This window comes from Corythoichthys intestinalis, chromosome 8 (genome assembly GCF_030265065.1).
Source record: "Corythoichthys intestinalis isolate RoL2023-P3 chromosome 8, ASM3026506v1, whole genome shotgun sequence".
NCBI classification, from domain to species: Eukaryota; Metazoa; Chordata; class Actinopteri; order Syngnathiformes; family Syngnathidae; genus Corythoichthys; species Corythoichthys intestinalis.
Genome location: NC_080402.1, coordinates 2,062,328 through 2,083,943, shown reverse-complemented (window position 1 = coordinate 2,083,943; position 21,616 = coordinate 2,062,328). Strand labels below are relative to the sequence as shown.

General features: G+C 43.1%; 2 protein-coding genes across 5 annotated transcripts in view; one reads left to right on the top strand and one right to left on the bottom strand.

Moving 5' to 3' along the window:
- dpy30 (dpy-30 histone methyltransferase complex regulatory subunit) overlaps positions 1–4,934 on the top strand; it is a 12,582-nt gene extending 7,648 nt beyond the window's left edge. Inside the window, exons 3-5 of one of the 2 annotated variants that reach the window (XM_057843851.1) lie at positions 4,499–4,546; positions 4,617–4,744; positions 4,817–4,934. In XM_057843851.1, coding sequence (XP_057699834.1) covers positions 4,499–4,546; positions 4,617–4,744; positions 4,817–4,889 — 249 coding nt within the window. In that variant the 3' untranslated portion in view covers positions 4,890–4,934. The remainder of the gene's footprint in view (positions 1–4,498; positions 4,547–4,616; positions 4,745–4,816) is intronic. The other variant, XM_057843852.1, reaches the window with a different exon arrangement.
- Positions 4,935–21,616, bottom strand: psen2 (presenilin 2). 3 transcript variants are annotated; one of them, XR_009064166.1, is made up of 12 exons: positions 21,534–21,616; positions 16,356–16,473; positions 12,508–12,668; positions 12,294–12,435; positions 12,152–12,219; positions 8,355–8,575; positions 8,191–8,289; positions 8,078–8,134; positions 7,928–8,014; positions 7,747–7,862; positions 6,357–7,677; positions 4,935–6,138 (listed from the first exon to the last, which is right to left on the bottom strand). XR_009064166.1 is itself a non-coding variant. In XM_057843849.1 (11 exons), the coding sequence occupies exons 2-11, from the start codon at positions 16,461–16,463 to the stop codon at positions 7,522–7,524; spliced, it is 1,215 nt and encodes a 404-aa protein (XP_057699832.1). In that variant the 5' UTR covers positions 16,464–16,473; positions 21,534–21,616; the 3' UTR covers positions 4,935–7,521. The 3 variants fall into 3 exon arrangements, 2 of the variants coding, with proteins under 2 accessions (XP_057699832.1, XP_057699833.1); XM_057843849.1 differs by having other exon boundaries at positions 4,935–7,677; XM_057843850.1 differs by having other exon boundaries at positions 4,935–7,677; positions 12,508–12,665.

The window sequence follows — 21,616 nt, the reverse complement described above, 5'->3', positions numbered from 1 at the left end:
ATTTATTGGATAATTGAAACTTTTTTAACAAATAAAAAACTGAAAAGTGGGGCGTGCAATATTATTCGGCCCCTTTACTTTCAGTGCAGCAAACTCACTCCAGAAGTTCAGTGAGGATCTCTGAATGATCCAATGTTGTCCTAAATGACCGATGATGATAAATAGAATCCACCTGTGTGTAATCAAGTCTTCGTATAAATGCACCTGCTCTGTGATAGTCTCAGGGTTCTGTTAAAGTGCAGAGAGCATTATGAAAACCAAGGAACACACCAGGCAGGTCCGAGATACTGTTGTGGAGAAGTTTAAAGCCGGATTTGGATACAAAAAGATTTCCCAAGCTTTAAACATCTCAAGGAGCACTGTGCAAGCCATGATACTGAAATGGAAGGAGCATCAGACCACTGCAAATCTACCAAGACCCGACCGTCCTTCCAAACTTTCTTCTCAAACAAGGAGAAAACTGATCAGAGATGCAGCCAAGAGGCCCATGATCACTCTGGATGAACTGCAGAGATCTACAGCTGAGGTGGGAGAGTCTGTCCACAGGACAACAATCAGTCGTACACTGCACAAATCTGGCCTTTATGGAAGACTGGCAAGAAGAAAGCCATTTCTCAAAGATATCCATAAAAAGTCTCGTTTAAAGTTTGCCACAAGCCACCACACCAAACATGTGGAAGAAGGTGCTCTGGTCAGATGAAACCAAAATTGAACTTTTTGGCCACAATGCAAAACGATATGTTTGGTGTAAAAGCAACACAGCTCATCACCCTGAACACACCATCCCCACTGTCAAACATGGTGGTGGCAGCATCATGGTTTGGGCCTGCTTTTCTTCAGCAGGGACAGGGAAGATGGTTAAAATTGACGGGAAGATGGATGCAGCCAAATACAGGAACATTCTGGAAGAAAACCTGTTGGTATCTGCACAAGACCTGAGACTGGGACGGAGATTTATCTTCCAACAGGACAATGATCCAAAACATAAAGCCAAATCTACAATGGAATGGTTCAAAAATAAACGTATCCAGGTGTTAGAATGGCCAAGTCAAAGTCCAGACCTGAATCCAATCGAGAATCTGTGGAAAGAGCTGAAGACTGCTGTTCACAAACACTCTCCATCCAACCTCACTGAGCTGGAGCTGTTTTGCAAGGAAGAATGGGCAAGAATGTCAGTCTCTCGATGTGCAAAACTGATAGAAACATACCCCAAGCGACTTGCAGCTGTAATTGGAGCAAAAGGTGGCGCTACAAAGTATTAACGCAAGGGGGCCGAATAATATTGCACGCCCCACTTTTCAGTTTTTTATTTGTTAAAAAAGTTTAAATTATCCAATAAATTTTGTTCCACTTCACGATTGTGTCCCACTTGTTGTTGATTCTTGACAAAAAATTAAAATTTTATATCTTTATGTTTGGAGCCTGAAATGTGGCGAAAGGTTGCAAGATTCAAGGGGGCCGAATACTTTTGCAAGGCACTGTACGTGTGGACCAGGCCTAAAACAAAGACAAGAACAGTTTTGATTTCAAATAAATATAATTTGAGTCAATCACAATCAGTCAATATCATTGACTCTGTGTTCCCCTGAACAAATGAGCAGTGAACTAAAACATAAACATTGGCCCATGAAAAAACTTTCTTAACCTGGCAATTATAGGACAGGAAGCCTATCAATAACCAAAAGGCCTCTCAATTACTTATTAACATACAACTAACATTGTAAAATACAAACATTTGCTAATTGCCATAGTAAGGTTTATCACTCAGTGATGGAAAAATACGGCCTCTAGAACAGTAAAAAAAAACTTTGTTTCCACTCCTGTTTTGCCAGTACACAAACGCACACATCCCAATCCACTGACACCGTGGCAAAAACATTATACAGTATATTATCGGGCCGATAAATAATGTTATTGGATTTATTGGGATGACGTCATAATTCCTATTATTGGACCGATAATTATCGAACACCTCTACTTCCTGTTGAAATGGAGGGATTTCAGCATCACTTCTGTTCATATTGGGTCATTTGAGTTTGAAATCAATAGGAGTGAATGGACGTTTTTGTGCAATTGAAAATGAGTGGGTATGTTTTTGGTAACTTTTTTTTTGCCTCTAGCGTCTTGAATTTTTGGATGTACTGTTTACTGATGTTATTTGGGCAGAAATTGTAGGACACGTCGCGTTTTGAGATAACATTTTTCACCCAAAAAAATCTACGTATTTGGCAGAACGGTCATTTTTGCGATGTCAAACTAATGAGCCCGCGTCACATGAGAATGTGGATGAACGGTGTTGGTGGGTCTAATGGTTTTGGCTGATTAAATAAATGGAATATTGTTGATTAGCGGTCCTCAAGGGCTGCAGTGGGTCCAGGTTTTTGTTCCTACCGATTGAGAACCAATGAGGTTTCTGCTAAAACAAGCAACACCTGACTGCAATCAAGTAATGACACTTGCAAGACACCGGATTGGTGAAAAATTGTTGTCATTTGGTTGGAATTTGGCATGTGCCGGTTACCGGTTTCACGGTTAACCGTGGTGTGAAAACGTCGCGCTTTCAAAACCACTAAAATTTTCCGTCAGACCGTAGTACGGTATTCGCTATTTTTCATGTGTCAAAAATGCAGCCAAAAGTGGCTTGGGGCGGCAGCGCTCACCCCCTCCCGTTTGTTGCAGTGTGTGAAAGTGACGCTATCGGCTAGACAGCCAGTGAACCCAAAAACAAATACTCCAACCATAAGGCGTACTTTTCTTCAATTTATTGAGCTATGAAATCGTGGTAAGTGGAAAATACAAAATGAATACATTGAAAAAAGTTGTACAATTGTATTTTTCCATGTGTGAGTAGCTTCAACAGATTAGCACCATGAAAAAGTTCGCCAAAAACAAAACACACATTTTCCTTTCAAATTCGATATACAAACTGAGAGCTTACAAAGACGAATGCTAGCCTAGGCTTAGCTGGGAGAGCAACTTCGTCGAGTGTTACAGCCGCAGAGTGAGAAAACAAGCTTGATTTGCTTGAATGAAAGGGAAAAGGGGATAGCATGAAAGATCGCTAATTACGAGAGATGCTCTTGCCCTAAGCACAAATCCACGTTCGCTGGATCAAGGACAGGTCTCACTCCCAATGTTTTTTTTTTTTTTTTTTTTTTTTTTTTTTTTTTGAGATGAAACCTTTCCACAACAATATTTACACTTTAAACTAAATTACACATTTTAAATAACTTATTTACTTATGAATTCTTTTGTTTTTAAACACATACAGTAGGCATGACATCATGTAGACTAGAGCTGACACAGTGGCTGAAAATGGCGAAACTTAAACTTTCCAGCCTAAAAATAGGAAGTCATGCAGTAGAATTTTTAAATTTTTTTTATTCAGAAGTGTTTTTACTTTTTTATAGAAATTATTTTGTTCTTACTCTAATCTTGAGCAATGTCAAGTTCAAAAATAGATCCTTAGGTAGACATTGTAAAATTATCCAAAAATAAGGAGAGAAGACACTCAGTTTTCTTGGCCAAGGAGACCAAAAAGAGTGACTCGTGGCAGTCACCAAAATTGATCTAAAGAAAAAAACTACTCCTTGGTATTTTATTTAGGGGTTTGTCCTAAAAATTGGATGTCGCCCTGAGGGAGGGGAGAGCAAGCTGGAGACACCCATGTGGTTTTCGATTGGATATGTGTGTGCATGTAGGTGGAACTAAGTAAATACACTTGTGTAAGCAAGGGCTCATGTAAACAGTCAAAATGACCCAGACACTTCAGTTATGTAACGCTGCGGCCATGGAAGATGTCCTCGGATGGAAAATTGTCCTCGAAGGTCTAGACGAAAGTCCAGACGCCAGGTGCTGAAGATGCCTCGGAAGGTCTAGTTACGCAATGATGCGGCCATGAAGCAAGGCAGTTGTCATCCCGACCCTCTTTTACTCTTTGTAACACTTAAGCATTATACTACAACCTGGTATAGCAAGCAATAATCATTTACTGGTTATATTAGTAAGAAAAATATGGCAATATGTATTATTTATGGTATATATGAGCACAAGCAAATATTCAATCAATCAATCAAGTAAATATTTAATCAATCAAACCTCGATAATTACCTCAACAAGCAACTTGGGCTGTGGCTATAGTCTAGAAGTTATATTTATTTTAATTTTATTTAAAATATATATATATTTTTTGACAATTTATTTAAACAATATATTCATGTTCCAATTTGCAACTATGTTCTGAAAAATTATAAGAAATCCTCTTCAATGGAATTTTTTTTAACCCATACATCTCAAAATAACACATTTTGGAGCTATAATTGCAATACCGTGAAACTGCGGTATCTTATACCGCCACATGCCTAGTTGTAATGAAATCCTGCACCCAATGAGACCCTATGAGGAATAGTTTTGAGACCCCCATTATAGATGGTAGCTTCAGCATTACATGCAAAGCTACCGTCAATAAAGGCGACCTTCTCTGTCGTCCTTCCCGCAGGCGACGGAAAACCCGCACGCAGAGTTCGGCCTGACCGACAGCATCCAGGTAGGGTCTGGTCTGCTCCGGTCTGGTCTCGAACCGCCCGCTCACCGCACTCGATTTTCTTGTTGTCCAGCGGACGTTGGAGCAAGAGAAGTCGTCCAAGCAGAAGGTGGACGTGCAGGCGCTGCCAACGCGCGCCTACTTGGACCAGACGGTGGTACCCATCCTGCTGCAAGGCCTGGCCGTGCTGGCCAAGGAAAGGTGGGTGGAACCAAAAAGCGGGGCTTCAAATGAAAAGTGGCGGTCTTAACGAAGGTCTTTGCCCGTTTCCAGGCCTCTGAACCCCATCGAGTATCTGGCGGCGTTCCTGCTCAAGAACAAGTCCCAGTTTGACGAGCGCAATTGAAATGACCCTTTGTTCATGTTGATAATAAAGAAATGTTGACCCACCCAGTGTTGCCACTCTGGCCTTTTATTGGACAGGCATAAAAGTACAAAATATCGAAACGCTGATACATCGTGATACTCTGCATCCTAAAAGGTTGTCGATACGCTCGTGCCAAGAATTATCGTTTTAAAAAGGTGTCAATGTTCAAAAGATGAACTAAAGCATTCGGTCTCTTTCTGATTTTCGGGGCATTTACAGGTGACTTCCTGTTGAGTTTCGGTCACTTCCTTTAATTTGGGGGCATTTCCAGGTGACTTCCTGTTCATTTTTGGTCATTTTCATTTAATTTTGATTCATTTCAGGTCACTTCTTGTTAATTTTTGGGCACCTCACTGAATTTCGGGGCATTTTCAGGTGGATTACTGTTGATTTTTTTGTGTCACTTCACTAAATTTGGGGGCATTTTCAGGTCACTTCCTCCTGTTGATTTTTGGTCATTTTCCTTCAATTTTGAGTTATTTCAGGTCACTTCCTGTTCATTTTTAGTCACTTCACTTAATTTCAGGTCACTCCCTGTTGAGTTACAGTGCCTTCCTAAAATGTGGGGACATTTTCCAGGTCACTTCCTGTTAGTTTTTGATCACTTCCTTGAATTTGGGGGCATTTTCAGTTCACTTCCTGTTGATTTTTTTTGTCATTTCACTTACTTTGGGGGCATTTTCATGTCACTTCCCGTTGAGTTCCTTTAATTTGGAGGTATTTCAGGTCACTTCCTGTTGAGTTTGAGTAATTTCCTTTGAGTCATTTCAGGTTACTTCCTGTTAATTTTCCGTCACTTTAATTTGGGAGCATTTTCAGGTTGCTTCCTGTGAATTTTTGGTCATTTCCTTTAATCTTGAGTCATTTCTGGTTACTTCCTGTTAATTTTCGGTTACTTGACTTAATTTGGAGGCATTTTCAGGTCACTTCCTCTTGCTTTTTGGTTATTTCCTTTCATTTAGAATCATTTTAGGTCAAATCCCGACAATTTTCAGTCATTTGATCTGGGGGCATTTTCAGGTTACTTCCTGTTGAGATCCTTTAATTTGGAGGCATTTTCAGTTCACTTCCTCTTGATTTTGGGTAACTTCACTTAATTTAGGGGGATTTCCAGGTCACTTCCTGTTAATCTTGGGTCACTTTAGTTAATTGGGGGGCATTTTCAGGTCACTTACTGTTCATTTTCAGTCACTTCAGTTCACTTCCTGTTAATCTTGGGTCACTTCACCTAATTTGGGGGCATTTTCAGGTCACTTCCTGTTCATTTTAGGGCACCTCAGGTCACTTCCTGTTAATTTTTGGTCATTTCACTTAATTTGGGGGCATTTTCAGGTCACTTCCTGTTGAGCTCCAGTTCAGTCTTTGAATTTGGGGGCATTTTCAGGTCACTTCCTGTTAATTTCGGGTCATTTCAGGTCACTTCCTGTTAATTTTTTGTCACTTCACTTAATTTGGGGGCATTTTCAGGTCACTTCCTGTTGATGTTTGGTCATTTCAGTTCACTTCCTGTTAATCTTGGGTCACTTCACTTAATTTGGGTGCATTTTCAGGTCACTTCCTGTTCATTTTGGGTCACTTAATTTGGGTGCATTTTCAGGTCGCTTCCTGTTCATTTTGGGTCACTTCTCTTAATTTGGGGGCATTTTCAGGTCACTTCCTGTTCATCTTGGGTCACTTCACTTAATTTGGGGGCATTTTCAGGTCACTTCCTGTTAATCTTGGGTCACTTCACTTAATTTGGGTGCATTTTCAGGTCGCTTCCTGTTCATTTTCGGTCACTTCCTGTTAAAATTGGGTCACGTCACTTAATTTGGGTGCATTTTCAGGTCACTTCCTGTTAATTTTCGGTCACTTCACTTAATTTGGGGGCATTTTCAGGTCACTTCCTGTTTTCGGTCACTTCCTGTTAATCTTGGGTCACTTCACTTAATTTGGGTGCATTTTCACGTCACTTCCTGTTCATTTTCAGGTCACTTCCTGTTAATCTTGGGTCACTTCACTTAATTTGGGTGCATTTTCAGGTCACTTCCTGTTCATTTTCGGTCACTTCCTGTTAAAATTGGGTCACTTCACTTAATTTGGGTGCATTTTCAGGTCACTTCCTGTTCATTTTCGGTCACTTCCTGTTCATTTTCGGTCACTTCTCTTAATTTGGGGGCATTTTCAGGTCACTTCCTGTTCATTTTCGGTCACTTCAGGTCACTTCCTGTTCATTTTCAGTCACTTCACTTAATTTGGTGGCATTTTCAGTCACTTGCTTTTATTTTGGGTTACAGAACAGGAAGCGACCCATAAAATGGCCCAAAACCGGCAGGAAGTGACTGAAAATCAACAGGTAATTAACTGAAACAGCCCAAAATGACCTCGTTGCCTGGCATTGCCTGGCAGTGACGGCCATAGAAGTGGGAGGGGTTCATGTGCTGCCACCCTCCCAGTTCAAATCATGGGTTGGATGTCTCCTAAACTTAAAGCAGAAGGATGAAGACCGCTTGATTTTCCTGTTTATTAGTTGTTTTGTAGAATGAGTTCCTTACCATTGTATCGTCATATTGTGAGCTTTGTATCGCGTAATGTGAGGTGCAGAGAGGTTCCCACCCCTAGTACAAAGGCGTCAGACGTAAAGCTGATGAGCGGTCAGGTGCTCCATAAAGGGCCGCAGCAGCGTGTCGGACGAGAAGTAGAAGATCAAACCCAGCGAAATGGAGATAGGCAGCGCCGGGAGCGCCTTCTTCCACATGGCTAGCAGCGCCAGCGTCACGCACAGACCCTGCCGACAGGCCCGTCACGGGGGTTTGAAAGTTGGCTTACTAAAATCCTGCGCGCCCGGAGTCCTTACGATCAAGATGGCCACGAAGCAGGCCGCGATGGTGTTCCAGTCGTCGCCGCCGGCCGCCGCTTTGCCCACCAGGACGCTGTAGAAGATGAAGTCCCCTAAGCCTAGCTTGACGCCGCCTGCGGTGCAAAGAGAAGTGTCAAAGACGTTGGGCAAACGAACGATTGTCGTGGACGTCACTCACGTTCCTCTTGCTCGTCATCCGCGGGTGAGCGCCGTCCCTCGTCCTCCGTCCCCTCGCCGCCGGACTCCTCGTTGCAGGACTCCTCATCTGCGACATACGAAGGAGGTGGGCGCTATCCGCGTTTGGTGAAGCGTTGCCCCTGCCGCTTACCCGTCTGCTGTCCCGCCTCGCCGTCTGCGGGGCTCCTCGCCGTCCACGCCATAGCGGCTACGAGAACATTGGTCAGCACTTTCCTGTCTTACCCAGAGGCGTCGGTCACTCACATGAGTAGATGAGGGCGGGGAAAACCGGCTCGTTGCGTTCCTGCGCCGTCTCCACTAGCATCCGTAGCGGACCTCTGGGACATAACACAGCCACCAAGTCTGCCAGGACGTGTGACCGAGAGTTAGCGAGGCGAGGCAGGCGCCACGAAACGGGACGGGCTCACCGTAGACTGAGACGGCGGCCAAGATGACCCAGGCCGACCACTCGGGCAGGTACTTGACAAACACCAGCGCCATTAGCGCGCTGACCGCGATCAGGTAGGCCTGCTGCAGCGCTAGCGGCCCCTTCCAGTGGATGCACGCCATGCCCACCGCGCCAAAGTTCCAGATCAGAAGGCCCGCCGTCACGTAGTCCATCGCCACGTTGTACGTCTTCAGGACCTCGCTGAGGACAAAGTGGAGCATCTTCAGTTGGTAAACTCAAGTCTCGTTCAATTTCGGATTCTCTTATTTGCCCCCCATCAGATTTGGCTAGCGATTGTCATTTAGGCAATTTAGCTAGCTGTTTAAAAGTACTATAAAATGGTGATCTGCCTATCAAAAAATGGCTAATGACTGCACTGCAAAAAAAAAAAATTGGTACTCCAATTTGGCTGTTTCTCACTAGCTATTCCAGCCAAAACAAAACATTACAGAACGCTCACTTTTTGTAAACTATTATGGTTGAAATCATAACTACAATAGCGTATCGCACTAATTATTTACAGTGGGGCAAATAAGTATTTAGTCAACCACGAATTGTGCAAGTTCTCCCACTTGAAAATATTAGAGAGGCCAGTAATTGTCAACATGGGTAAACCTCAACCATGAGCGACAGAATGTGGGAAAAAAAACACAAAATCACATTGTTTGATTTTTAAAGAATTTATTTGCAAATCATGGTGGAAAATAAGTATTTGGTCAATATCAAAAGTTCATCTCAATACTTTGTTATGTAACCTTTGTTGGCAATAACGGAGGCCAAACATTTTCTGTAATTCTTCACAAGCTTTTCACACACTGTTGCTGGTATTTTGGCCCATTCCTCCATGCAGATCTCCTCTAGAGCAGTGATGTTTTGGGGCTGTCGTTGGGCAACGCGGACTTTCAACTCCCTCCACAGATTTTCTATGGGGTTGAGATCTGGAGACTGGCTAGGCCACTCCAGGACCTTGAAATGCTTCTCACGAAGTCACTCCTTTGTTGCCCTGGCTGTGTATTTGGGATCATTGTCATGCTGAATGACCCAGCCACGTCTCATTTTCAATGCCCTTGCTGATGGAAGGAGATTTTCACTCAAAATCGCTCCATACATGGCCCCATTCATTCTTTCCTTTACACAGATCAGTCGTCCTGGTCCCTTTGCAGAAAAACAGCCCCAAAGAATGATGTATCCACCTCCATGCTTCACAGTGGGTATGGTGTTCTTCGGATGCATTTCAGTATTCTTTCTCCTCCAAACACGAGAACCTGTTTTTCTACCAAAAAGTTCTATTTTGGATTCATCTGACCATAACACATTCTCCCAATCCTCTCCTGGATCATGCAAATGCTCTCTAGCGAACCGCAGAAGGGCATGGACGTGTACATTTTTCAGCAGGGGGACACGTCTGGCAGTGTAGGATATGAGTCCCTGGCGGCGCATTGTGTTACTGATAGTAGCCTTTGTTACTGTGGTCCCAGGTCTCTGTAGGTCATTCACTAGGTCCCCCCGTGTGGTTCTGGTATTTTTGCTCACCGTTCTTGTTATCATTTTGATGCCACAGGGTGGGATCTTGCATGGAGCCCCAGATCGAGGGAGATTATCAGTGGTCTTGTATGTCTTCCATTTTCTAATAATCGCTCCCACAGTTGATTTCTTTACACCTATTGCAGATTCAGTCTTCCCAGCCTGGTGCAGGTCTACAATTTTGTCTCTGGTGTCCTTCGACAGCTCTTTGGTCTTGGCCATAGTGGATTTTGGAGTGTGACTGACTGAGATTGTGGACAGGTGTCTTTTATACCCATAATGAGTTAAAACAGGTGCCATTAATACATGTAACGAGTGGAGCCTCGAAGTTAGACCTCTTTGACAGCCAGAGATCTTGCTTGTTTGTAGGTGACCAAATACTTATTTTCCACTCTAATTTGGAAATAAATTCTTTAAAAATCAAACAATGTGATTTTCTGGGTATTTTTTCTCCACATTCTGTCTCTCATGGTTGAGGTTTACCCATGTTGACAATTACAGGCCTCTCTAATCTTTTCAAATAGGAGAACTTGCACAATTGGTGGTTGACTAAATACTTATTTGCCCCACTGTACTTAAATATCTGCAGAAATGCAAAGGGTGTACGCACTTTTGTGATGCACTGTAAGTCAATGTAAAAAATGCAATAGTCAGCAGGAATTAAACCAGCATTAAGGTGTTCCAAGCGGATCACTAGCAGCTGTGAACCAATCTATGATCAAAGTTTTTCAAGTCAGCTTGTTGAGTTATTGCCTCACAAGCCAAGTGGAGTCTCAGAACCTCCGAGCTCAAGCGAGTCAAGTAGAGTTGCGAGTCATGAAATATGCATCCCCAGTTGACTCAAGTCAATTGTCTCTTGAGCTCGTCGCGGAACAAGATTCTAATTCCTTAGCAGTCATTTCGATGCCGTTCAGTTCTATTTTGAAGGGGATAGTTACCTTTCTCGCAGACACCGTATAACTGTTTGCATTAGTCTAACACATTCATTATAGTAAAGTGTTTAACCATAGTTTAGGCAGACTTCATTCCATGCCCTTTGACACAGTAAAGGGGACCAACTTATCAGCCCTCGCCTGTTCAGGTAGGGAGAAGACGTCAGCGACTCTTCGGTGGGGTCTGTTGGGTCTAAAACTCGTTCTTTAACTTAGTTATTTACCCAAGGCAAGCTGACAAAAGGCAGGGCATAAAGTGAGACAGAGTCAAGAGAGTTGACATTTTTCAACCTGCAGGTTGGGAGAGCTAGGAGACAGAGTTCCGCGATCAATGTCTCATTGAAGCCTCTCTCTGAACCCCCCCGCGCCGCTAACTTTTATTGAGGGCTTGTTGTTGGGCGGAATACAGTTACAACACTGTTGTCCAACATGGCAGGTTCGATCAGGCAAGTTCCTTATTCTAGTCATTGATTGAACAGTCACACTCTTGATTGAATTAACAGTCACACTCTTGAGCGGGCAAGATATCTTTGTTTTGAACACACATTTGCACTCAAGGTACTGGAGCTTGGTGGAAAAGTACTGAGACGTTGTGTGATGAATCAACATATGTGTGTGTATCTATCAGCAGAATGTGAGCAATTGCCGGTAAGCACATGATTATGCGCTAAAACTTTTCATAATAGCTTGGGAGTGCGCGTATAAAAGCTGTGGGAGAGCAAACTGGCACAATATATTTGGCACACAAAAACAAGCTTATCTTACAGGTCAGAACACCCTCACTCCACCAAGATAACAAATTGATAGCTCGGCGCCTTAGACATCAAGACATGCGTCAGTTGCCGTGGCAACCCAGCCACGAAAGATGACACATGAACTTGGCCGCCAAAACCTGCCACAGAGGGATGATCCAAAGACAACACCCAGGCACGCCTTCCGCCCGGCCCACTCCACCGCAGGTTTCAAAAGACTGAACATTTAGCTAACAACTGTCGCTTCTCGGGGACGTTTCGATGTATCCGTTGTTTTGCTGACCCTGGATCCAGCATTGCCTCTCCGTCGTCTGTTTTTGCCTTGCTTTTTGATCACTGTCGATGAATAAATTGTCAACCTGTTCTCGGTGAGCTTTCTTTAAATGTTCAAAATGGAGTCAGTACAAACGGTTAACGCTGGAGTGAACGCGCGGAATTTGGCCTAACTTGCTGGGGGCTGCGCCAGCGGGACGCCTACTGGTTCGGCTGTCGCGGTTCCAGCGGCTTGGCTGGGAAGCCGAATTCCTTCAATTTGGATCCTTGAGGTTGGGAACTTTCAAGGTTCTCACCTGAGGTACATGAAGCTGAACCAGAAGAGCAGCAAGAGCGACGACAGGATGAGCCACCCGTGGATGAACTGAGAACAAAGAAGAGAGAAAGGTGTCAAATTGGCGTTAGAGCGCTGGGTTGCTCGGAGGAGGCGGGGCGCACCTTGTAGCAGCGGTACTTGTACAGAAAGACCAGGAACAGCGTCATGATCACAATCACGCTGATCATGATGACCGAATTGAGCACTGAGTTGAGAAGGCGGCGGCCCACCGACGACGTGTTCTCCGTGAACGGCGTGTAAATCCTGCGGGAGGGGAGGAAGAAAGCGGTGCGCTGAGTTAGCGGCGAGCCCGGATCGACGCGACCGGTTACTCACAGCTGCTGGTCCGTCTTCTCGGCGTAAAAGTCCACCGACTTGATGGTGGCGACGACCGCTAACATGCAGAGCGAGACGGGCACAAAGAGCATGATGACGTGCTTGGCGCCGTACTTGAGGCTCAGCTGCTCGTCCTCCGCCTCGGGCTCAACGCCGCCCTGCTGCAGAAGTTATCGCTCAGCCGCGAACCGGTTGGGCAGGCGGTGCTTTCTTTCCCTGCTCGTGCATCACCTACAGTTTGAGAGCTATGCCACATCCCCAAAATCGCTCACCTGGTGTCAAAGGTCAAGTGCGCGCTATGCCTTTAGACGATATTTCTGTTTCTTGTGTCACAGACGTACGCTAAGGGACCTCCGTGATGTTGCCCCCCCCCCCGCTATCAAAGTGGTTCTTAACCTGGGTTCGATCGAACCCTCGGGGTTCGGTGAATAAGTCTAAGGGGTTCAGTGAAGGTAAAAAAACGCAGAGCCCTATTTTCGTACGCTGATTAAATCTAGGCAAAGTGGCTTTTTAGACCAGGTTTTGGACTGGTTTGTTTCCCAATTTACAGGCTTAATCAATTTCTTTAACTGGTAGTCCTCGATCTGATGGGAGGATGAACTGGTTTGCTCAGTGGAAGGTTGGCACTTGGTATGAGGGAATACAACAGACCAATAGGCAGCGTGGTCTCAAATTTTGACCTGTTTATAAAGCATGCTATCAAAATGAGAAGAATTTTGATCAGAAGTTTGCTATATTGTTAGCTTGCTAGCTTAGAGATATTGGTTTTGAATTTGAAAAAAATTGCTTTACTATGTAATTCCGAAGGGTTCGGTGAATCCACATGTGAAACTTGTGGGGTTTGGTACCTGTAGTAAGGTTAAGAATCACTGTGCTATCATTTTTGAGATAGGTCAATCCGAGGTCAACCATTTTGATCCAAACCGGCTAAAAATTGTGTCGATCGTTTTGTGCTGTCAAAAGTTTTATTTGTGCTGCAACGGTTTTGTAGATATTCCATCCATCCATCCGTTATCTGCCGCTTAATCTGGGGTGAGGTCTCGTGAGCAGCAGCTTTAGCAGGGAAGCCCAGACTTCCGTCTGCCCAGCAACTTCAACCAACTCCTCCGGCCGAATCCCAAGGCGTTCCTAGGCGAGCCGAGACACATTTACCCAGCGTGTCCTGGGTCATCCCCGGGGCTTCCCGCCAGTGGGACATGCCCAGAACATTAATCCAGGGAGGCGTAACGTAAGGTATCCGAAATAGATACTCGAGCCACCTCAGCTGGCTCCTTTCAACGCAGAGGAGTAGCGGCTCGACCCTGAGTCCCTGCTAGTTGACAGAGCTTCTCACTCTACCTCTAAAGGAGAGCCCGGACACCCTGCAGAGGAAACTCATGTCGGCTGCTTTTATCCGGGATCTTGTTCCTTCAGTCACGACGCATAGCTCATGACCGTAGGTGAGGGTGGGAACATAGATCGACTGGTAACTCGAGAGATTCACCTTTTGGCTTAGCTCTTTCGCCACACCAAACCGGTGCAGAGTCCACATCACTGCAACGCTGCACCGATCCGCCTGTCGATCTCCCTCTTTCTCCTACCCTTCACTAGTGAACAAGACCCTGAAGTACTTGAGCTCCTCCACTTGGGGCAGGATCTCATCCCCGACCTGGAGACGCCACGCCGCCCTTTTCCGGCTGAGGTCTCGGATTTGGAGGTGCTGATCTTTATACCGACCGCTTCACACTCTGCTGCGAACTGCTCCAGTGAGAGTTGGCTTGATGAAACCAACAGTACCACATCATCTGCAAAAAGCAGAGATGCAATGCTGATGCCACCAAAACCAGACCCCATCAATGCTCGAAATTCTGTCCATAAAAGTTATGAACAGAATCGGTGACAAAGGGCCAACTTGGTGAAGTCCAACCCTCACTGGGGACAAATTCGTCTTACTGCCGGCAATGTGGACCAAATTCTGACGTCGGTCATATAGGGATCGATTAGCCCTTACCTAGGGGCTCGGTACCCTATACTCCTGAAGCACCCGCCACAGGACTCCCCGAGGGACACGGTTGAACGCCTTCTCCAAATCTACAAAACACATGTAGACCGGTCAGGCGTACTCCCGTGTACCCTCGAGGACCCTGCCGAGGGTGTAGAGCTGGTCCGATGTTCTACGGCCGGGAAGAAAACCACTCTGCTCCTCCTGGATATGAGATTTGACATCCTGACTGACCCTCCTCTGTAGCACCCCTGAATAGACTTTACCATGTGATCGTCTGTGTGTGTATTTGCTTTATTATTGCATTATTTTTTATAATTTTAGCATGCTAATGCTAATGTTTTCATGCTAATGTTAATGCTACCATGCTATGGTAATGCTAGCCTGCTAATGCTTGCCTGTTAATGCTAGCATGCTAATGCAACTGCATTTTGTACTTGGGTTGGTTGGTCCATGCAGGCCAGGTGCCCTGCCCTGCCTTGGGACTACTCTAAAAAAGGATGGCAAGCAAGGAATCAATGTGAGGACCCTGCCGAGGGTGTAGAGCCGGTCTGCTGTCCATTGGCCGGGATGAAAACCACACTGCTCCTCCTGGATCTTTGATTTGACATCCCGACTGACCCTCCTCTCTAGCACCCCTGAACAGACTTTACCATGTGATCTTTATTAGTGTCTGTATTTGCTTTATTATAATATTATTTTTATCATGTTAGCATGCTAATGCTAATGTTTTCATGCTAATGTTAATGCTACCATGCTATGGTAATGCTAGCCTGCTAATGTTAGCCTGATAATGATATCATGCTAATGCTAGCATGCTAATGCATTCATGCTAATGTTAATGCTACCATGCTATGGTAATGCTAGACCGCTAATGCCAGCCTGCTAATGATACCATGCTAATGCTAGCCTGTTAATGCTAGCATGCTAATGCAAGTGCATTTTGTACTTGGGTTGGTTGGTCCATGCAGGCCAGGTGTCCTGCCCTGCCTTGGGACTACTCTAACAAAAGGATGGCAAGCAAGGAATCAATGCGAGGACCCTGCCGAGGGTTTAGAGCTGGTCCGCTGTTCATTGGCCAGGATGAAACCCACACTGCTCCTCCTGGATCTGAGATTTGACATCCTGACTGACCCTCCTCTCTAGCACACCTGAATAGACTTTACCATGTAATCTTCTGTGTGTGTGTTTGCTTTATTATTGCATTATTTTTATCATGTTAGCATGCTAATGCTAATTTTTTCATGCTAATGTTAATGCTACCGTGCTATGGTAATGCTAGCCTGCTAATGCTAGCATGCTAATGCTACCATGCTAATGCTAGCATGCCAATGTTAGCCTGTTAATGCTGGCATGCTAATGCTAGCATGCTAAAGCGAATGCATTATTGTAGTTGGGTTGGTTGGTCTATACAGGCCAGGTGCCCTGCCCTGCCTTGGGACTACTCTAACAAAATGATGGCGAGCTAGGAATCAATGCCAGGAGCCTGAAGATGGTCCTTTTCCTGTCCTACAACAAAATCATCAAGTCAGGGTCTGGTAGGAGGCTCTGCAGCCTGTCTGTGTCTCTTCCCACTACTCAAGCCAAGCACTTCCAATACCCATTCAACTACCGACACTTATATTGCGCATCCATAAAGCCATTTATACCTCATACTCATGAACGTTGGGGTGGGGAAATTGGACTCGAAATCAAACTCGTCTGTCTTTATTCATTGCCGCTGCCCTCCAGTAAGCCGAACCTGATCTTCTTGAATCGCCCACTAGTGGTACATCTCATTGGTGTTAACATCACGGCTCACACTTGTTACACAGTTCTCACGGAAAAGCTAGAGCGGAGAAAACGCGGCGGCCGGCTGACCTGTTACCTTTCGGGATGAGCGTTCCGGTCGGTAGGACGGCACTGCCGGATTCTCCGACCGGACCAGCGCCGTCCGCTCCGTGTAGGCGTCGTCCTCTTCGTCCGACGCGTTCATGGCCCGAGCCCTGACAAAGTCAAAATGCGGAGAGTTGACAAGCTTTTCCCGGGACGGTTTTTCGGGCTCCTGAAAGCCTGTGTTCTAACAGATTGTGCTCCTGAAGCATTTATAGCGGTGAATAAGTATTCTTTTTACATCATAAAACATACATGAATATGTTGTAAACAAATGCTTAACGGCACAGGGAAGGCTTAACAGTGAAAGCAGCGTGCAGTTGAGTTGAGCGCAGCCACATGGTAGAATGTGTGTGAGGAGAACTTTCCTTTGTGTGCGTTCATGGACAAACTTAAGTAAATATTCTTAGACACAGAGAATAGGAATCTGAGTGTCCTTACGGTTTAACAGTTTTAATGTATCACACCATAACGTTGACGGTTAATGAAGGGTTAAAAAAAAAAAAAATGCGTGGAAAGTTACGAATGGCGGACACTCGGTATGCAAGCGGCACAAAGCCAAAAAAGCGCACCAGAGTGGCCAAAACATTGACTTATTTCAACCAAGGAGGGTACACTGTTGTGAGCAGTCTCTTCAATACAAGCTTGCCTGCACGTCGTCGTAAATGAAGGGCCATCACTCAGTTGTAATTTTGGAAGACGACAGGAGACAACAAGCTGGCAGAGCATAAGTCCATATAATCAGTGTTGTTAATAACGGTGTTAAGAGTATAACGGTGTTATTTTTGTCAAAAGTGAGTAATCTAATGGCTATATTTTGAGTTATTTTAAGGGGAAAATTGTCAAAAGTGTCATTTTGTCCCATGAAAAGATATACTTAAATATCTGCATAAATGCGATGTGTCTACTCACTTTTGTGATACACTTGATCATGGACGGACCATAAGTGGATTTTTTTGTGGCCGAAAAGTGTCATTGGATGGAACTGACTTTCCCATATATATATGTATAATATATTAGGGCTGTCAAAATTATCGCGTTAACGGGCGGTAATTAATTTTTTAAATTAATCACGTTTAAAATATTTGACGCAATCAATGCACATGTCCCGCTCAGACAGATTTAAATGACCGTAGAGTGAAATGCCCACTTGTTAATTGTGTTTTATGGAGTTTGACTGCCCTTTGCTGGCGCTTGGGTGCGACCGATTTTATAGGCTTCAGCACCCATGAGCATTGTGTAAGTAATTATTGACATCAACAATGGCGTGCTACTAGTTTATTTTTTGATTGAAAATTTTACAAATTTTATTAAAACGAAAACATTAAGAGGGGTTTTAATATAAAATTTCTATAACTTGTACTAACATTTATCTTTTAAGAACTACAAGTCTTTCTATCTATGGATCGCTTCAACAGAATATTAATAATGTTAATGCCATCTTGTTGATTTATTTCTATAATAAACAAATACAGTCCTTATGTACCGTATGTTGAATGTATATGTCCATCTTGTGTCTTATCTTTCCATTCCAACAATGATTTACAGAAAAATATGGCATATTTTATAGATGGTTTGAATTGCGATTGATTAATTTTTAAGCTGTAATTAACTCGATTAAAAATTACAATCGTTTGACAGCACTAATATATACAGTGGGGAGAACAAGTATTTGATACACTGCCAATGGGTTTTCCCATTGACTGTGTATCAAATACTTGTTCTCCCCACTGTGTATATATATATATATATAAGTTGTAAAGCAATAAAACTGCAACAAAAATGAATGAAAAGAACAAAAAATATATTTTTATAATGGGTCAAAATGATTTTTCGAACAGATCAGGTGACTAGCAACTTAGACGGTCAATTGCTTTGCATATAATTTTCAACAACAACAAAATAGGGGAGGGCAATTTTATTTTTCAAACGATTTTTTTCTTTGATTGAAAATATTTTTTGGGGATTGAAGCAATTTTTTGGGGATTAAATGATTCAGACACAAATGTCTTACCCATAATATGGCCCAAACACAAAAAGGGTTGCTTCAATCAAAGAAAGCTTTTTCAATGAAAAATTAAGTGTTCAAATGCAAATTTTTCAATATTAAATATCTTTTTCGCATTCAAAAACTTTTTCCGTGAGTGAAATTTTTCATTTTTTGATTGAAGTGATGTTTCTTTTTTGAAATTTTTTTTTTTTTGAAGCAACATATTTTTTGTTTGAATAATAAAGACAAAAATGTCCGAGCCAAAATGTGGCCCAAACACAAATCAATCAAAAAAGTTCAATCAAAAAAAAACTTGACATTAAAAAAAAAAAAATCAATCAAAGAAAAACAGCTTTCACATGCATTTTTTTAGTTTCAAATTTATTTGTTCAATAAAACTTTTTTTTTTTTTTTTTTTTTTTTGAAGTGACGTTTTTGGGGTTGAAAATATTTATTGTGATTGAAGCTATTATTTTTTTGATTGAATACAAAAGACGCAATCTACCTCCATATGTCTCCGCCCAGGGGGTACAATTTTTGACTGGGGTAACTACATTGGCACGACTCTGGTGGGCGTACAATATTCAATGGATGACGATCTTGCATGATTTAGAATTCCCCTCAAGAATGATCGGGGGGGAAAATGCTCATTGTCCACTTATTATTATAAATATTCCAGTAAGTTAATTTTATTGCTGACACTACGTTTCGGGGTCATCAACATGTTGATGCCCCAAAAGTCAAACTCCGCCTATGGAACGGACGTGTAGAAAAGAGTCCAACTGAATATAAAAGAGGGCTTTTTCACTGCCACAAAAACTGCTACAAATTTTATAAGGGTGCAAAATTTGACAGAACACCGGTCCGTGAAAAAAAGACCCAAATCACACCGGTCCGTAGCTCAAAAAAGGTTGGGGAGCCCTGACCTAGGCAACATAAACCACTTTTAGGTCACAACCTAGCAGTTGTAAAACAATGATTGGTTAAAGTGCCTGTGACACGAAAAAGCATGTTTATTTCATAATAGACGCGGTATTTTATGCTCCTGAATCATATGGACCGCTTGGATGTGTGTGGAAGCGATCGCTATATCTATTTAGTTTTTTGAATCCCGCGCCATGAAAATGAGTGACTTCCGGCTTCGGTCTTGCTTTGAGGAGGAGAGTGCTGTGACGTGTACGGGTGAAGGCGTCCTCTTCACTAAACAGCTGTACTGTTGTGTATGAGGACTAAGGATTCAGCTGATTTTGCGGATTAATACGTTTATTTTTCGCATCACGCCAGCTAAACGGCCGCAGAAAAATCATTCTGTATGAGGGAGAGGCGTATGCGCCTTTTTGGAGTTTCAAAAGGTTCCCATTCACCGTGGATATTTACTGTGGGACCATTGGACTAACGAGGAAGTGAGTAAACATCTTGTTTTGTATGATGTCAAATATTAATACAGCGATTACAAAGTAAACACTACAAACTTTTTTTAAATTAAGGTCTACTTACGTTTGATCATTGATAGGCATGTAAAAAGCTCTCCTCATGCACATTAGCTGCACGTTAGCTGCACAACAACTGCAGCCGCCCTCCTCCGAGGAACGAGCTGTAAATTTCTCTCCGCCGGGCGGTTTGCCGATCCGCAGAGACAATCGACAACCCAGTCGTCATGTCAAATAATCCGGGCTAGTTATGTGTGATTTTCCACTTCGAAGACTTTGAAACATCACTCGGTTCGGGTTAGCATGTCGGCTAGCTGTCACGCCTCTTGGTTTGTTTACATTCTCCGAAGCCGGGGAAGGGAAATGACAGAAGCCCGATTTTGGTGTCATAAAATATCGTTCGGGAGGTCCGACAGTAAAGGGGAAGTCGACAGTTTTGACCATTATGGAGTCATTTTGCCATGTCGTCCTGAATAAGTGCATTTTCATTATTTCATATTCCATTTAGCACAAGACTGTTATTTGTCACGACCATGCCATTTATTTAGCAAGTGGGGAAAAATACTTGAGAATATCCTGTAAAAATATTGAAGTGGAGAGACAGAAACAATGACATCTTGCAGCTCTCTTCTTCGCGTTTTCCTCGTTGTGAATAATTCCCCCTCAATGGGCTGAATAGTAAAACCAATGAGCCCATTCTCCCGCTGACATCATCCACCTGTTGGGGACGCTAGAGCCCTATAATGGTAGGCGTGGCTAACCGGCAGATTAAAATACTAATTTTTCGTCATCTGCGCGTTGCTAAATTGATGTATATAGTTGAATCGTCTCAAAATATGATTCCAATTCACATAATAATGCTATTTAAAACTTTTTTTCTCTCCTGTCGTATGCTCTTTAAGAGGTGAAGTTGATGAGGTGAATTGACAATCAACAAGGGATATTCCAATTTTGATTTTGAATACTGACAGCTGAAAAACACACAAAAAAAAATTTTTTTTTTTTTTTTTTACAGAAACTTTTTGGTTCGGTTATATTTGGTGTTAAATCAAGGCCAAAAGTTTTGTAATCAGAAAAAGAGAAACGATCGAAAAAAAAATGTTTGAAACTGAATGTTTAAGTTTTATTCTTGAATCTTTCAAATGCGAAAAAAAAAAACATTTTATTTTTTCCAGTTACAAAGTTGATATTTTCAGGTTGAAAGATGTTTTTTTTCCACTTTCAGGTCTTTTTTTTTCACTTAGAATTTTTCTTTCACGTTCAGATCTTATTTTTTTCAGTTTCAATTTTTTTTTCTTTCAGATTCAAATCTTTTTTTCGCTTTTTTTTCCTTCAGATTAGTTATACAGTTATACATTGTACATTACAGTATTGCATTTCAGTTATACCTTGTTTATAGCACAATTTCTGACTTTTTATGATAGGTAAGGGCTATAATCTGTACACGCTGTACCCCAATATGGTATTAGGTCTAGTGACGCCCCTGCCAGGCGGGTTTTTCACCAGGAAATAAGAATTTTCATCTCGGAGCCTTTTCAACGCCTTTCAAGCAGGACATTTGGCCATAAGTTGACTAAGAAAGCTTTAGCGTTTAAGTCAGGATATGGCACTCACTCGCAATTCAGAAGGCTAAACAAAGACGACTCGAGCGAAAATGAGAGAGAGAAAGAGAGACCCGCGCCCGCCGCCAACAACGCGTGACGTCATCGTTCCGTCGACAACCTCTGCAAAGTGACAAAAAGGCAGAATTTACCTAATTTGTTGCGTGCGGCGATGAAAAAAAGATCACTCGCGACCCGGAAGTCACGAGACGGAAGTTGGCGGTCATCAGCTGAG

What these genes read in the sequence shown, in the direction of transcription:
- psen2 (XM_057843849.1), bottom strand. Translation starts at nt 16,463, where the DNA reads ATGAACGCGTCGGACGAAGAGGACGACGCCTACACGGAGCGGACGGCG. An exon ending in GAGAAGACGGACCAGCAGCT is followed by an intron (nt 12,436 to 12,507) that starts GTGAGTAACCGG and finishes CCCCTCCCGCAG; the next exon opens with GATTTACACGCCGTTCACGG. An exon ending in GCTTCGTGGCCATCTTGATC is followed by an intron (nt 7,678 to 7,746) that starts GTAAGGACTCCG and finishes GCCTGTCGGCAG; the next exon opens with GGTCTGTGCGTGACGCTGGC.